Source organism: Saccopteryx leptura, chromosome 3 (genome assembly GCF_036850995.1).
Source record: "Saccopteryx leptura isolate mSacLep1 chromosome 3, mSacLep1_pri_phased_curated, whole genome shotgun sequence".
Lineage (NCBI taxonomy): Eukaryota > Metazoa > Chordata > Mammalia > Chiroptera > Emballonuridae > Saccopteryx > Saccopteryx leptura.
Window position 1 is genome coordinate 122,659,820 of NC_089505.1, and position 15,934 is coordinate 122,675,753.

The window sequence follows — 15,934 nt, forward strand, 5'->3', positions numbered from 1 at the left end:
TGCACTGCTGATGGGAATGCAGACTGGTGCAGCCACTGTGGAAAACAGTATGGAGATTCCTCAAAAAGTTAAAAATCGAACTGCCTTTGACCCAGCTATTCCACTTTTAGGAATATACCCCAAGAACACCATAGCACTGTTTGAAAAGGAGAAATGCACCCCCATGTTTATGGCAGCATTGTTCACAATAGCGAAGATCTGGAAACAGCCCAATGTCTATCAGTGGACGAGTGGATTAATAAGCTTTGGTACATATATAGTATGGAATAGTACTCAGCCATAAGAAATAATGACATCGGATCATTTACAACAACATGGATGGACCTTGATAACATTATACTGATGAAATTAAGTAAATCAGAAAAAACTAAGAACTATATAATTCCATACATAGGTGGGACATAAAAATGAGAGACATGGACAAGAGTGTTTTGGTTATGGGGGGGGGTGGTAAGGAGAGGGAGAGGGTTGGGGGAGGGGAGGGGCACAAAAAAAAAACAAAAGGTGACGGAAGAAAATTGGATTTTGGGTGATGGGAATGCAGCATAATCAAATGTCAAAATAACCTAGAGATGTTTTCTCTGAACATATGTTCCCTGATTTATCAATGTCACCCCATTAAAATTAATAATAAAAATAAATAAATAACAAAATAAAAAGAAAATAATAATTACAAATAACTATATGCAAACATATCGGACAATATTGATTAAATGGATAAATTCTTAGAAACAATCTTCCAAAACAGAATCAGAGACTATGAGTGGACAGATTACAGCTAGTGAAGTTAGTTAATATTTGACAAAGCAGGCAAGAAAATACAATGGGGTAAAGACAGTCTGTTCAATAAATGATATTGGAAAAATTGGGTATGTGCAAAAAAAATGAAACTAGACCACCTCTTACACCATACAAAAGAATAAATGCAAATTAATTCAAGACTTAAATATTAGAAACATAACTATAAAAATCCTAAAAGAAAACACAGGCAGTAAAATCTCAGCCATTTCTCATACCAATATTTTTTCAGTTATATCTCCTCAGGCAAGGGAAACAAGAGAAAAGATAAATGGGAATACATCAGACTAAAAAGTTTCTTCACAGCAAAGGAAACCATCAACAAAATGACAAGACAACCCTGAATGGAACAACTGAATGGAAGAACTTATTTGCCAATACATGTGATAAGGAATTAATATCCAAAATTTATAAAGAACTTATAAAACCCCCAAACAATCCAATTTAAAAATAGTCAAAGGACCTGAGAAAACACTTTTCTAAAGAGAAGATACAGATGTCCAATAGACATATGAAAAGATGCTCAAAGTCACTAATCATTAGAGAAAAGATAATTAAAACCACAATGAGATATCACCTCACATCTGTCAGAATAGCCATCATCAATAAATTAACAAACAACTGTTGCTGAGGGTATAGAGAAAAGGGAACCCTCATGCACTGTTGGTGGGAATGCAGATTGATACAGCCACTGTGGAAAGCAGTATGGAGCTACCTCAAAAAAACAAAAATGGAACTTCCTTTTGACCCAGCTGTGGTGCTGGATTGTTTATACTACCTGCCATGTTCCCTGGAAAAACTGGAGGCAAGTTTCTTCTATCCTTTGTTTGTTATAAAGTTAAGATTTGCTAATAGCCTTGCTTTGCCCTATAAATAAAACAAGATGTAGTTTTTGGGCATGCTTTGTTCTTGCCAGCAGCAATTACAGGGCTCTCCTGACCCTATATTTTCTTAATTCTGCACCATTTCCACTCGAGACCTGGAATTACTGGCTGTGCTGGTTCGCAGCATGTGCCCAGATATAAAAATAAATATAGTTACTCTATTATACCATTTCATTACGGATATAGCACTCTTTTTGTTAACACACCATTATTATATTTATTATTAACACATCATTATATTATTTTTAGATAAATACACCCAAAATAAAATGGATAGATTTCTCAAAAAGAAGCATGATATTAAAGAATCCAATTCTGGAAGTGAGCAAAAGTTAAGTGTAAATATAATAGGACTTGAAGGCTGATGGAGTAGAAACCTATTCATGGAAGCTTCAAGTGATTTTGGTTTAACATTAACAGAAGAAGAACTGGCAGCTATATCCAATGATCATGGATTGATAATTAAACATAAGGAATTGTCTTTTGAAGTTTTGGATTTCTATAAAAGAATATGTGGCAATATCTAAAAAAGCTTTGAACATTTTACTACAATTTTCAACATCCTATTTATGTGAATTAGGATTTTCTATCCTCAACATAATTAAGAGTATAAAGAGCCTGACCAGGAGGTGGTGCAGTGGATAGCGCGTCGGACTGGGATGCGGAGGACCCAGGTTCGAGACCTCGAGGTCGCCAGCTTGAGTGCGGGCTCATCTGGTTTGAGCAAAAGCCCACCAGCTTGAACCCAAGGATGCTGGCCCTAACAAGGGGTTACTTGGTCTGCTGAAGGCCCACGGTCAAGGCACATATGAGAAAGCAATCAATGAACAACTAAGGTGTTGCAACGTGCAACGAAAAACTAATGATTGATGCTTCTCATCTCTCTCCGTTCCTGTCTGTCTGTCCCTGTCTATCCCTCTCTCTGACTCACTCTGTCTCTGTAAAAAAATAAATAAATAAAATTTAAAAAAAAAGAGTATAAAGAGAGAAATTCTTCAATGTATTGATGAGGAAATGAGAGTTTGCCTTTCAAATATATGCCCAAACATTGAAGAAATCGCTAGGACACATCAGGCTCATGTTTCTTATAAACACAAGAATGAAAACACATCTGCGCTGGGACCTGCTGAATTTACTAAATCTTATTAAGAATGTATCTATATCATTTATAGCAAAATGGTGGGATCTTGATAACATTATACGGAGTGAAATAAGTAAATCAGAAAAAAACAAGAACTACATGATTCCATATATTGGTGGAACATAAAAACAAGACTAAGAGACATGGACAAGAGTGTGGTGGTTACCAGGGGTGGGGGGAGGGAGGATGCAGGAGGGAGGGAGGGAGAGGGAAAGGGGGAGGGGGAGGGGCACAGAGAAAACTAGATAGAGGGTGACAGAGGACAATCTGACTCTGGGCGAGGGGTATGCAACATAATTTAATGAGAAGATAACCTAGACATGTTTTCTTTGAATATATGTACCCTGAATTATTAATGTCATCCCATTAACATTAATAAAAATTTATTAAAAAAAAAAAAATGTATCTATATATATAGAAAGATAATTTTTTGCCTTTAATTTTTAACCCCTTTTTTATGAATTCTAAAAAGTATAACTCAAAAAATGTAACATATAAATGTTTTTTAGTTAAAATAAAATTAAAATAAATTTAATTTTGTCATATTTATTTTGTTTAATTACCATAAAATCACGCTTGGAATTTATATTTTTTTCTTTAATATTTGACTTAATTATTATAACATATTTCTCAGAAATTTGTATATAGTGTGCCTACAATTATTTGTAGAATTTTAAATGCACCCTGACTTCAAAATTTTAAGAACCACTGGGTTAGGCTCTGATAAAATAGTCTCTATTGAAGGTAGGCCTTGTTAACAAGACCATATTTCATTTATTTTATTTTTATTTATTTTATTTTGTTTTTTTAAGTAAGAAGAGGGGAGATAAGACAGACTCCCACCTGTGCCCCAACCGGGATCCATCCAGCTACTGTCTGGGGCCAACACTCAAACCATTCAAGGCACTGGCTGCGAGAGGAGAAGAGAAAGAGGAGGAAGAAAGGGAGGGGAAGAGAAGCAGATGGTCCTTCTCATGTATGCCCTGACAGGGATCAAACCCAGGAGATCTGCATACCGGGCTGACACTCCCTCCACTGAGCAAATAGGCTAGAGCCAAGACCAGGGGTCCCCAAACTACGGCCCATGGGCCACATGCAGCCCCCTGAGGCCATTTATCCGGCCCCCCGCTGCACTTCCAGAAGGGGCACCTCCTTCATTGGTGGTCAGTGAGAGGAGCATAGTTCCCATTGAAATACTGGTCAATTTGTTGATTTAAATTTACTTGTTCTTTATTTGAAATATTGTATTTGTTTCCATTTTGTTTATTTACTTTTAAATAAGATATGTGCAGTGTGCATAGGGATTTGTTCATAGTTTTTTTTATAGCCCGGCCCTCGAATAGTCTGAGGGACAGTGAACTGGCTCTCTGTGTAAAAAGTTTGGGGACCCTGGCCAAGACCATATTTCAAAATGGTTACTCTTCCCTTCCTTCTGCCTAAAACATAAGGGGTTTTTCTCCAATATCCACTATGAGGTCCCTGTAAAAATCCTGGAGGTAAAATTTACAAAAGTGAGTTCTCATGACTTGTCCATGGTAAGCCTGCAGCAATTTAGTAATTACAGATTATTAAAGCTAAATGTGCACTGAAGCAAGGAAAATATTTTTTGAATACATGGCCTTGATCTTCCTGTCCTGGCACTGGTTCCAACAAAGGTTTCTGGTCTGGAGGTTTTGAATCTCTAACTCTCTACTTGTCTAACTCTCCCATTTAGGGGACAAAATTTTATCCTATGACCTCACTCCCCTGTTGGACCTAAAAAGAGTTGCTGATTTTCACTTTTTTTTTTAAAGCTTTTTAACTTGATGTTAGGATTCAATGATGACTTTAAAGCTCTTTATATGCTGAACTGGACACTGAAAATCTGCCCTAGGCTCCTTACATAGCTGTGATTCAGTAACAACAAAGTAGGTGTTCTTACCGGAGGTTGATGTCATCATTTGTAGGAAAAGAATGTCCACACAATACACAGAAAAAAAAGAGTATTTAGGCTTCATCATGCCTGCAAAAAAAAAGACAAGAAGAAAGTTATATAGACTATGAGATATTGGGAAGAATTGTCAAGATACATGGAATTAGATCAAGAACATAAAGAGGGACAATGTTGACACTCTTCTTTTAGAGTATAAGTTCTATCAGTGCTCAACAAAATGACCATGTCCCCCCAAGGGCTCTGATCAGAGAAGGTCTTCCCAGCCCCTTTCTCCCATAAATCATACTCCACTTTGTATCTCTCTTTTGCTTGGTGACCTAGTACACTAAGTGAACATTTTCTAGAATAGGTGTAACAAATGGAGCAAGAAAAATATTCTAAGTGAATGAATTGGGGGAGAGAAAAAAAATGGCAAGCATGAAAACCTAAATGTGCACTAAAGTAAGGAAAATATTTTTTGAATTCATGGCCTTGAACAATTAAGATGACACCAAATTGTGGTGGGACTAAAAAATCTTATTAATAATTTTATATATTATTTATAAAAAAGGAAAAGCTGCTGAAATATTAACTGAACAGCTTATGCTGGTACCTTACTCTAATTAATAGTCACAAATGTGAGTTGATCTACAGGGTCAATAAGGAAAAATAATAATAATTTTAAAATTACATAAAAACAACAACCAAAAAAGTGGTCAAACAATATATATTGAAGGGAGATGTAGAACTTTATTAAAATTAGAGCCATGTGCTAAAGAAATGAGTCAAGATCTGAAGGAAGAAATTCCTATGGTCCTAGACACTAAAAAAATCTTATTTTTTTTTAAAAAAGAGAAGCCCTGACCTGTGGTGGCACAGTGAATAAAGTGTTGAGCTGGAACACTGAGGTCACTGGTTCGAAATCCTGGGCTTGCCTTGTCAAAGCACATATGGGAGTTGATGCTTCCTGCTTCTTCTCTCTCTTTCCCTCTCTTTCTCTCTCTCTCTTTCCTCTCTAAAATGAATAAATAAAATATTTAAAAAAAATAAGAGACCTGAAGATGGCAGCAGAGTAGGCAGATGCACAGACTCCCAGCTCACACCACCAAACTTGATTACAAATTAAATTAGGAACAATCAGCATGAAAAAACAACTCTGGACTACAAGAACAGCTCTCAAAAACCAAGGAGCAAAGAAAAAGCCACACTAAGCCTCGTAGGGAGCTCTGAGGAGTGGTGAGTGTCCCCTGCTTATAGGAACAAAGAGGGTATGAGGCTGAGAGCCCAGAAGGGTTCTCATTCCAAGGGAAAGAGTAGTAAATATCACTCATGGCCACTTGCCTGGAGACCTGGTAATGAGGTGTGTTGAAAGGGTTGGCTTATCTTCCAAAAGGAAAGGGGGGAGAGAGAGACAGACGGTGGCTGGCAGAGGAATGCATGGGAGGACCTGAGAAGCTGACTTATCCAGTGCTGGAGGCGGCCATAGCTGGTGGAGGTGTTGATCCTTCCACATAACACAAGACAAGTGGTTCTGGGTCAGCCATCTCAAGATATCTCTCCAGCTACAATCAATACAAGAAGACACAGCTGAAAACAAGAAGTGGGGAGGAGGGGCAGTAACTCAGGTCTCCATGGAGATCTGAGATACACCTCCTCCTACTGAAGCAGAGAAAGCACCCAGCCCCCAGAGAGAGTAACTGGCAGATCAGGCCTTCAGAGTCTCAGGTTATACCCACCACATTCCTGGGTATAGTTTCAAATAAGCCCCCTGCTGAGATCAGTAAACAAGACTACCACCGAGATAACTGAGAAGAAAACAAACAAATCAAGACTTCAAAGTGGCTCTACTAGAAAAGCCAAACCTGACAATGGATTAAAAACAACAGCTGAATACAACCCAAGAAGACCTAGAAATAACACAACTGAAAATTGGAGGCAGACAACACCAAACCTAGACTCAACCAGCCCTACAAACAACACACCCAAACACACAGACATAATGAGAAGACAAAGAAGTGCAATCCAAATGAAACCACAAGAGAAATCTCCAGAAAAGGAACTGAGTGATATGGAAATAACCAAACTGCCAGATGCAGAGTTTAGAATAATGATTATTAGAATGCTTAGGGATCTTAGAACAACAATGGATGGTCATTAGAAACACCTAAATAAAGAGATAGGAAGTATAAAAAAGGTCATTGAAATAGTAAAAAAGAATCAGTCGGAGAAGACAAATACAATATTAGAAATGAAGACCACAATGGAAGGAATTAAGAGCAGGATGGATGAAGCTAAGGATTGAATCAGCGAGTTGGAGGACAAGATGGACAAAGGCATGAAAGCGGAGCAGAAAAAAGAAGATAGACTCAAAAAGTCTGAGGAACTCTGAGAGAGCTCTGTGACAACACGAAGAGAAATAACATCCACATCACAGGGGTTCCTGAAAAAGAAGAGAAAGAACAAGGGATAGAAACTTTATTCAACCAAATCATAGCTGAATACTTCCCTAAATTGATCCAGGGAAGGGTCTCACAAGTTCAAGAAGCACAGAGAACTCCATTAAAGAGAAACCCAAAGAGACCTACACCAAGGCACAACATAAGTAAAATACCAAAGCTAAGTGATAAAAATATTAAAAGCTACAAGAGAAAAGAAGATTATTACCTACAAAGGAACCCCCATAAGGATGACATCCAACTTCTCAACAGAAACACTTGAGGCCAGAAGGGAATGGCAAGAAATATTCAAAGTAATGCAGAACAAGAGCCTACAACCAAGACTACTTTATCCAGCAAAGCTATCGTTTAAAATTGAAGGAGAAATAAAAAACTTCCCAGACAAAAACAAAACAAAACTCAAGGAATTCATTAAAACCAAACCAATGCAGCAGGAAATGTTAAGGGGCCTGTTGTAAATAGATCAAAGTGGGAAAAGAATATAGCAAAAGAGAAATACAGCTTTAAAGAATAAAATGGCAATAAACAACTACATATCAATAATAACCTTAAATGTAAATGGATTAAATGATCCGATCAAAAGACATAGGGTAGCTACGTGGATAAGAAAACAGGACCTGTACATATGCTGTCTACAAGAAATACACCTTAAAACAAAAGATGCACATAGACTGAAGGTAAAAGGATGGAAAAAAATATTTCATGCAAATGGAAATGAAAAAAAAAGCTGGGGTAGCAATACTTATATCAGACAAAATGGACTTTAAAACAAAGGCTATAGTAAGAGATATAGAAGGTCACTACATAAAGATAAAGGGAGCAATCTAATGGGAAGATATAATCATTATAAATATCTACGCATCTAATATAGGAGCACCTAAATATCAATATATAAAGCAGACTTTGATGGATATAAAGGGCGAGACCAACAGCAATACTATAATAGTAGGAGATTTCAATACCCCACTAACATCACTAGATAGATCCTCAAGAAAGAAAATTAACAAAGAAACAGCAGATATAAAGGACACACTAGATCAACTCGATTTAATAGATATCTTTAGAACCTTTCACCCTAAGGCAGCTGAATATACATTTTTTCAATGCTCATGGTACATTCTCTAGAATAGACCACATGTTAGGACACAAAAGCAGTCTTAACAAATTTAAGAAGATTGGAATCATATCAAACACTTTCTCTGATCACAATGGCAGGAAACTAGAAATCAACCACAACAGAAAAAATGAAAAATACTCAAACACATGGAAACTAAATAGCATGTTATTAAATAGTGAATGGGTTAACAATGAAATCAAAGAAGAAATAAAAAAATCCTAGAAACAAATGATAATGAGCAAACAACAACTCAAAATTTATGGGACACAGCAAAAGCAGTCCTGAGAGGGAAGTTCATAGCATTACAAGCATTCCTTAAGAAGCCTGAAAAAGCTCAAATAAACAACCTAACTCTGCATCTAAAAGAACTAAAAAAAGAACAGCAAGTAATGCTCAGAGGTAGTAGAAGGAAGAAAATAATAAAGATCAGAGCGGAAATAAATGACATAGGTGCTAAAGAAACAATACGGAAAATCAATGAAACCAAGAGCTGTTTTTTTGAAAAGGTAAACAAGATTGATGAACCTTTAACCAGACTCACCAAGAAAAAAGGAGAAAAGATTCAAATAAATAAAATTAGAAATGAGAGTGGAGAAATAACAACTGACACTACAGAAATACAAAATATAGTAAGAAAATACTATAAAGAACTGTATGCTAAAAAATTAAACAACCTAGTTGAAATGGACAAATTCCTCGAAACATATACTCTTCCATAAATCAATCTGGAAGAATCAGAAAACCTAAACAGACCGATTACAACAAAAGAGATCGAAACAGTTATCAAAAAGCTCCCAAAAAACAAAAGCCCTTGGCCCAATGGCTTCACTGGTGAATTCTACCAAATATTCAAAGAAGAATTAACTCCTATCCTTCTCAAGCTATTTCAAAAAATTCAAGAGGATCCTTCCAGTTCCTTTTATGAGGCGAGCATAATTCTGATTCCAAAACCAGGCAAAGACAACACAAAGAAAGAAAACTATAGCCCCATATCCCTGATGAATTTAGATGCTAAAATCCTCAACAAAATATATATTAGCAAACCAGATCCAGCAATACATGAAAAAAATCATACATCATGATCAAGTGGGATTTATGCTGGGGAGGCAAGGATGGTACAACATTCATAAATCAATTAATGCGATTCACCACATAAACAAAAGGAAGGAGAAAAACCACATCATAATTTCAATAGATGCAGAAAAAGCATTTGATAAAATCCAGCACCCATTCATGATCAAAACTCTCAGCAAAGCGGGAATACAGGGAACATACCTCAACATGATAAAGGCCATCTATGACAAACCAACAGCCAACATTATAATTAATGGACAAATTTTAAAAGTAATTCCCCTAAAATCAGGAACAAGGCAGGGGTGCCCTCTTTCACCACTCTTATTCAACATAGTACTGGAAGTCTTAGCTACAGCAATCAGACAAGAAGAAGAAAGAAAAGGCATCCAAATTAGAAAAGAAGAAGTAAAACTATCATTATTTGCAGATGATATGATACTGTATATAGAAAACCCTAAAGTCTCAGTCAAAAAACTACTGGACCTGATAAATGAATTCAGCAAGGTGGCAGGATATAAAATTAATACCCAGAAATAAGAGACATTTTTATACACAAACAATGAACTGTCAGAAAGAGAATTTAAGGAAGCAATCCCCTTTACTATTGCAACAAAATAAATAAAGTACCTAGGAGTAAATTTAACCAAGGAGGTTAAAGACTTGTACTCAGAAAATTATAAAACATTGATAAAAGAAATCAAGAAGACACAAACAAGTGGAAGCATATACTGTGCTCATGGTTAGGAAGAATAAACATCATTAAAATATCTGTATTACCCAAAGCAATTTATAAATTCAATACAATACCAATTAATATACCAATGACATACTTCAAAGATATAGAACACATATTCCAAAAATTTATATGGAATCAAAAAAGAACACAAATGGCCTCAGTAATCTTGAAAAAGAAGAATAAAGTGGGAAGTATCACACTTCCTGATATCAAGTTATACTACAAGGCCATTGTACTGAAAACAGCTTGGTACTGGCATAACAGACATATAGATCAATGGAACAGAACAGAGAACCCAGAAATAAACCCATATCTTTATGGACAATTAATATTTGACAAAGGAGGTAAGAACATACAGTGGAATAAAGACTTTAACAAATGGTGTTGGGATAACTGGACAGGTACCTGCAAAAAAAAATGAAACTAGACCACCAACTTACACCATGCACAAAAATAAACTCAAAATGGATAAAGGACTTAAATGTAAATTGTAAAACCATAAGCATCCTAGAAGAAAACTTAGACAGTAAGCTCATCAACATCTATCACAGCAATATCTTTGCTGATTTATCTCCACAGGCAAATGAAATAAAAGACAGGATAAACAAATAGAACTATATCAAACTAAAAAGCTTTTGCACAGCTAAAGACAATATGAACAGAATAAAAAGACAAACCACACAATGGGAGAACATATTCGACAGTACATCTAATAAGAGATTAATAACCAAAATTTATAAAGAACTTGAAAATCTCAACACCAGAAAGACATACGATCCAATCAAAATGGGCACAACAAATGAATAGACACTTCTCCAAAGAGGACATACAGATGGCCTATAGACAAATGAAAAAATGCTCAACATCACTAATCATTAGAGAAATGCAAATTAAAACCACAATGAGATACCACCTCACACTAGTCAGAATGGCGCTCATTAACAAAACAACACAGAATAAGTGCTGGCGAGGATGTGGAGAAAGGGGAACCCTCCTGCACTGCTGGTGGGAATGCAGACTGGTGCAGCCACTGTGGAAAACAGTATGGAGAGTCCTCAAAAAATTAGAAATGGAACTGCCCTTTGACCCAGCCATCCCACTTTTAGGAATATATCCCAAGAACACCATATCACCGACTGAAAAAATGAAATGCACCCCCATGTTTATGGCAGCATTCTTCACAATAGCGAAGATTTGGAAACAGCCCAAGTGTCCGTCAGTGGACGAGTGGATTAAAAGGCTTTGGTACATATATACAATGGAATACTATGGGGCTATGAAAAATAAGGAAATATTACCTTTTGCAACAATATTGAGGGACCTAGAAACTATTATGTTGAGTGAAATAAGCCAGGCAGAGAATTAAAAATATCATATGACCTCACTCATTTGAGGAATACTAGGAATAATGAGAACTAAGGAATGGAATTGAGACAGAGGAAGGATCAAAGGGACCAGAGGAAAAGAGGACAGAGGGAAAGGGAACGATAGGATGGGATAAACCTGAAGGGAAGGGGGGAGGGTGCTGTAGGGAGGAGGGCAAGTGAGATGTTGAGGGGAATAGGGGGGATGCATTCGGGGTGACCATAGAATCTATGTAAACACAATTAATTAAATTAAATAATTTTTAAAAATAAATAAAATAAAATAAAATAAAAAAGAGAGGTCTATTTGGCCTATATAAAGCCAATGTGAAAAAATTAAAGTAATGGTGATTTTTATTTTATTATTTTATGTATCTTACAGATATAACAAATGATTATCAGCAACACTGGCCCATTAGACTGTTCACATCCCAGTGCATGGAGGTAGGTTGGCATATCTCTTAGAAAAGCAGATTACAATTTCCAAAGCGATGTAGTAATCTCTAAGTGAGATATAGTTATTCTGGCATCTCCCTTCTTTACCACACCTATTTATAGGTGTAACTTAATCAGTAACTTAAACCTTGAATCTATAAAAGACTAATACTCATTTTTAAAAGCAAGCTATACATGAAATAAGAGCACATCTCCATATTAAGACTTTTATCCAAGTGTTAACAATAGCTTTATTGTAATATTCAACAACTGGAAATAATTCAAAATTTTATTTAGGATGAGTAGACAAACAAGTTTTGGCACATCTATATGATTCACAATAATAAAAAGGAATAAAACATTTTACACTCATGTGTGAATCTCAAAATGATTATGCTATGTTAAAGAAGACAGAAAAATGGTCCATACTGTGTAATTATATGATTATAAAATTCCAGAAATTGCAAATAATCTTTGTAAAAGTATTTCAGTGGTTGCTTGAGGATGGGAAAATGAAGAGGAGGGAACAATTACAAAAGTGCTTGGCTTTGCCATCACTTTCGGGAGTGATGGTTAAGTTTATTTTATTGATTAGTGATAGTTTCACATCTGTATACATATGTAAAGGAAATTATTTACCTTAAACTTATACAGTTGGTTGTATGTCAGTTATACCTCAACAAATCTGTTCTTTTGTAAAGTCTACTTTAAAATATGTAATCAAAATATTAGTAATAAACTTTTATGAGTAGTTATATTTCATAACTGTACCATTTATATTGGATCTAAAACATTGGCATTGCTGTAAATTTCACTTGAGTCTCTAGAAAAGAGACTGGGGAAGAGACCCAGGGTATATAGGACCAGCTTTTAAGTAGCAATCCGACATTAAAATATGAAAGCAGATCTTCTCTTTTGAAACACCTCACTGCTGTCAACTTTCTAAATACCAGATATCACTATTCTGCCTTGAAAAGATTGGCGAGGCATTATGGAATTACAACTGAAAGAACCATTATCACCATGCTTCAGGAGGCGAGATATACCCTTGTCCCTAACCATCATTTCACAATATGATCACTTACTTGAGCTCCAGGATCCAGAAGACAGTTCTTTCCAGGTCCTTCCAAAAGTCACCTCACTGTCTGAACATGATTCAGCAGTGCTCCTCCACCAGTAGTCGGTAATAGATACCTACAAAGTGGGTGTTCTATTTACCAGAGCTTCTGCCTATTGCCTGCCAGCTGAATGTTTTTTCCCCCCACAATCTGAAATCAAAGTTCTTTCATAGGAAAAATAGCAAGGTGTCTGTTTCACATATAAAATCTCAAATCCATTTACAGCTAAATCTTGCATCACCAAAGAGAACTTCATGTTGTATTTTCAAGAGGCAGGTCTCAGCATGACATGCCTTAGCCTGAGATGATATTTGAGCTCAGGAATCTTTCAATATTGTGTAAGGCTGGTGGCTGTGGCCATGCAGATTCAGATTTGCATTGAATTCAGGCTGAGAGTAAAGGAACTGTGGAGCTGGAAAACGGTGAGACATATCAATTTATCAGAGGCTCGCAAAGACAGACAAGCCAAAAGAAGAAAGGGGATAGAAAAAACAACAACAAAGAAAAACCTGCTTTTCACAGTGGAGGGCAGGGGATCAGGAAACAAATTGCATCTCTCCATGGTGTGAGTGCAATCTGATCTCGTGCCCTTGAGGGGAAGCACTTGTATCCTTACAATAGTGCTGTCACGTGTTCATGCACTAATTGCAATAAGTGCTTGCAGCAGGAAACCAACCAGCAAGCCTAACACAGCTGTTTGCCCCACAATGTGTTTCGCCTTAAATCTGTCCTTGATACCAGGAGAATGCTGGGAAGAACCAAAGGGGAATTCTTGCTCTTATTGATAGTATATGCCCTTTTAGTTACCTTTGTAAACAAGCTAGAGTTTCCTCTTTCTCATCCACCCCTACAGAACATTCTTTTCTACTTCCCACACCAGGCCTGTTTTCTTCCTGAAAACCATATTATAACTCATTTAGAGAAGTGCATAGAACAAGCACCTGGAAAATAATATTCCAAGGTTTTTAAAAATTAACCAAACAATGGAAAATTTAAGTTTGAGGAACCTGGATGAGGTTTAAGTAGCCTGTGCTGGAAATTCTCTTGTCCACTGGGGTCTTTTAATCATAGTGTTCTAAAAAGAAGCCTGGACATAGGCCACTAGTACCACAAAGAATAGGTGTAAAATGAGACTTGTGGAGGACAGAACCTACAAGCTAGTAAGTAAAGAACCATAGGCAAACCTCTGAGTTACCCTTATTCCATAGAAAGCTGTGCTTAGGCCAGCCACGGCTGGACTGCTGGTATCAAGGCCAGAATTTCATTGAGATGAACCTTCTGCTGCCAGAATGCTCTGCTTCTAAGGGAGGAAAAGTAAGAAACATTTATGTGACTCTAAAACAAAAATCATTCCAGAGTCAAATAAATGATTAGTCTTTAGATTGTTTGGTAATGCTGACTCAGGCCTACTGACCCAGCTCTCTGCTGAGCTGGTGAAAGCAGAGGGTTGAAAATGAGCCTCCAGGGCCACCTACATTATCTCTGTACATATTTGACATTTGAAGGTTCAGTACATATTTCTTTCCATGGTAAATCACTGCTTGTGGGAATAGTGGAAGGCTATTTGCAGGGCAGTCCTCTATATTTGTAATAAGAGAAGAGAGTTATTCACCCCATGAATCAAAACTCTGTCCACATTTCAGGATAGGACTACTCAAAGTTAATGAGTTCTGTCAGCTACCCCTCCCTCCCTGGGAGTTAGAAGAACTAATCCATTCTTGGACCAGAGTAAAAAGTTTAAGAGAGATTCAAAAGTTTCTATTCTTTCACCCATATAAACTTTAGAATTACCTAACAATTTACAGTTTTAAAAAGGCCTGCTGGGATTTTGATCAAAGACAATTGACATATTGAGCCTTCTGATCAATGACTGTAGGTATTGATTAATTTACTTAGGCCATCTTTAATTTACCCACTGATTAGCAATTATAGTAACTTTTTGTTAGACGTTAGGAGAATTAGAAGATTTCCCTTTCTGGAAAGCACATAATGAAGTGGTGTCTTAGATGAGGCTTCTGGGGAACTAACTCTAAGATATAGAATTGTATTCAGAAATTTTACTGGGTATACAGTTGGGATAGACACCAATGGTCAAGTGAAGGAAGGAAGGGTTGAGAAGTGTGACAAAACAACAGCAGTCAGTTCTGCATGAAGCTAGGATGGTTCTTTAGGGTTCTACCACCATGTGGCGAGGGAGGGTAGGCCTTATTCCACCACAAGCACAGTTATTGGTACAGGCTACCCTTGTACCTAGAGAAGATGCATGACCTTTAGTGAAGGAGCTTGCTTTGGTGAGGATATCTCCCATAAAGGCACTCAGCTGAGAAATTTTAACGACCAATGTTCCCAACAACTTGAGAAATGGGGTGCCTCGGTCTTGAAGGGAGATCTGGGTGGCTCACCTGTGCATTGGTACCCTGTGCATTGCTTGATCCCTATACATTGTATAGTAAGTTAATCTAAGAGTCCAGATGCTGTGTTTCTCGTGATATCACAGTTGATCTTAAGGGCACAGCTAATACTTGCCATTTCCCCCTTCTCCTACCCATTCTTGATTTCTCTCACCTTCAGCTTTTACCCTCACAGCAGCATCTCTGTGAGCCCATGTAGCTCAACTGGTGCAGTGACTGAGATCCTTATCCCTGAAGTGTGCAAGCTCTTTATCACTATAAACTTCTCAAGCCATGGGCATTACATTTCTCCATTTGCTATTAATATTTGACAAGGGGAATATTAAAGGGGCAAGAGGGAGTTTTCGAATCATGGGAAAGTTCTACACCACAAAATATGGCAGTGGTTGCATGGTATACATTTTAAAAAATGCTTCAAACTATACTTTAAATGGGTGTGTTTTACTGTATATAAATGATATTTCAATCCACTTAATTTTTTTATCTTG

At 36.8% G+C, this 15,934-nt stretch overlaps 1 protein-coding gene across 1 annotated transcript in view; it reads right to left on the reverse strand.

Annotated features, from left to right (window-relative positions):
• Window positions 1–13,387, reverse strand: part of LOC136397663 (putative selection and upkeep of intraepithelial T-cells protein 1 homolog) — a 34,841-nt gene extending 21,454 nt beyond the window's left edge. Inside the window, exons 1-2 of the mRNA XM_066372171.1 lie at window positions 13,003–13,387; window positions 4,745–4,825 (exon numbers count right to left, since the gene is read on the reverse strand). Of these exons, the coding sequence (XP_066228268.1) occupies window positions 4,745–4,823 (79 nt within the window). The 5' untranslated portion in view covers window positions 4,824–4,825; window positions 13,003–13,387. The remainder of the gene's footprint in view (window positions 1–4,744; window positions 4,826–13,002) is intronic.
• Window positions 13,388–15,934: the final 2,547 nt, after the last annotated feature.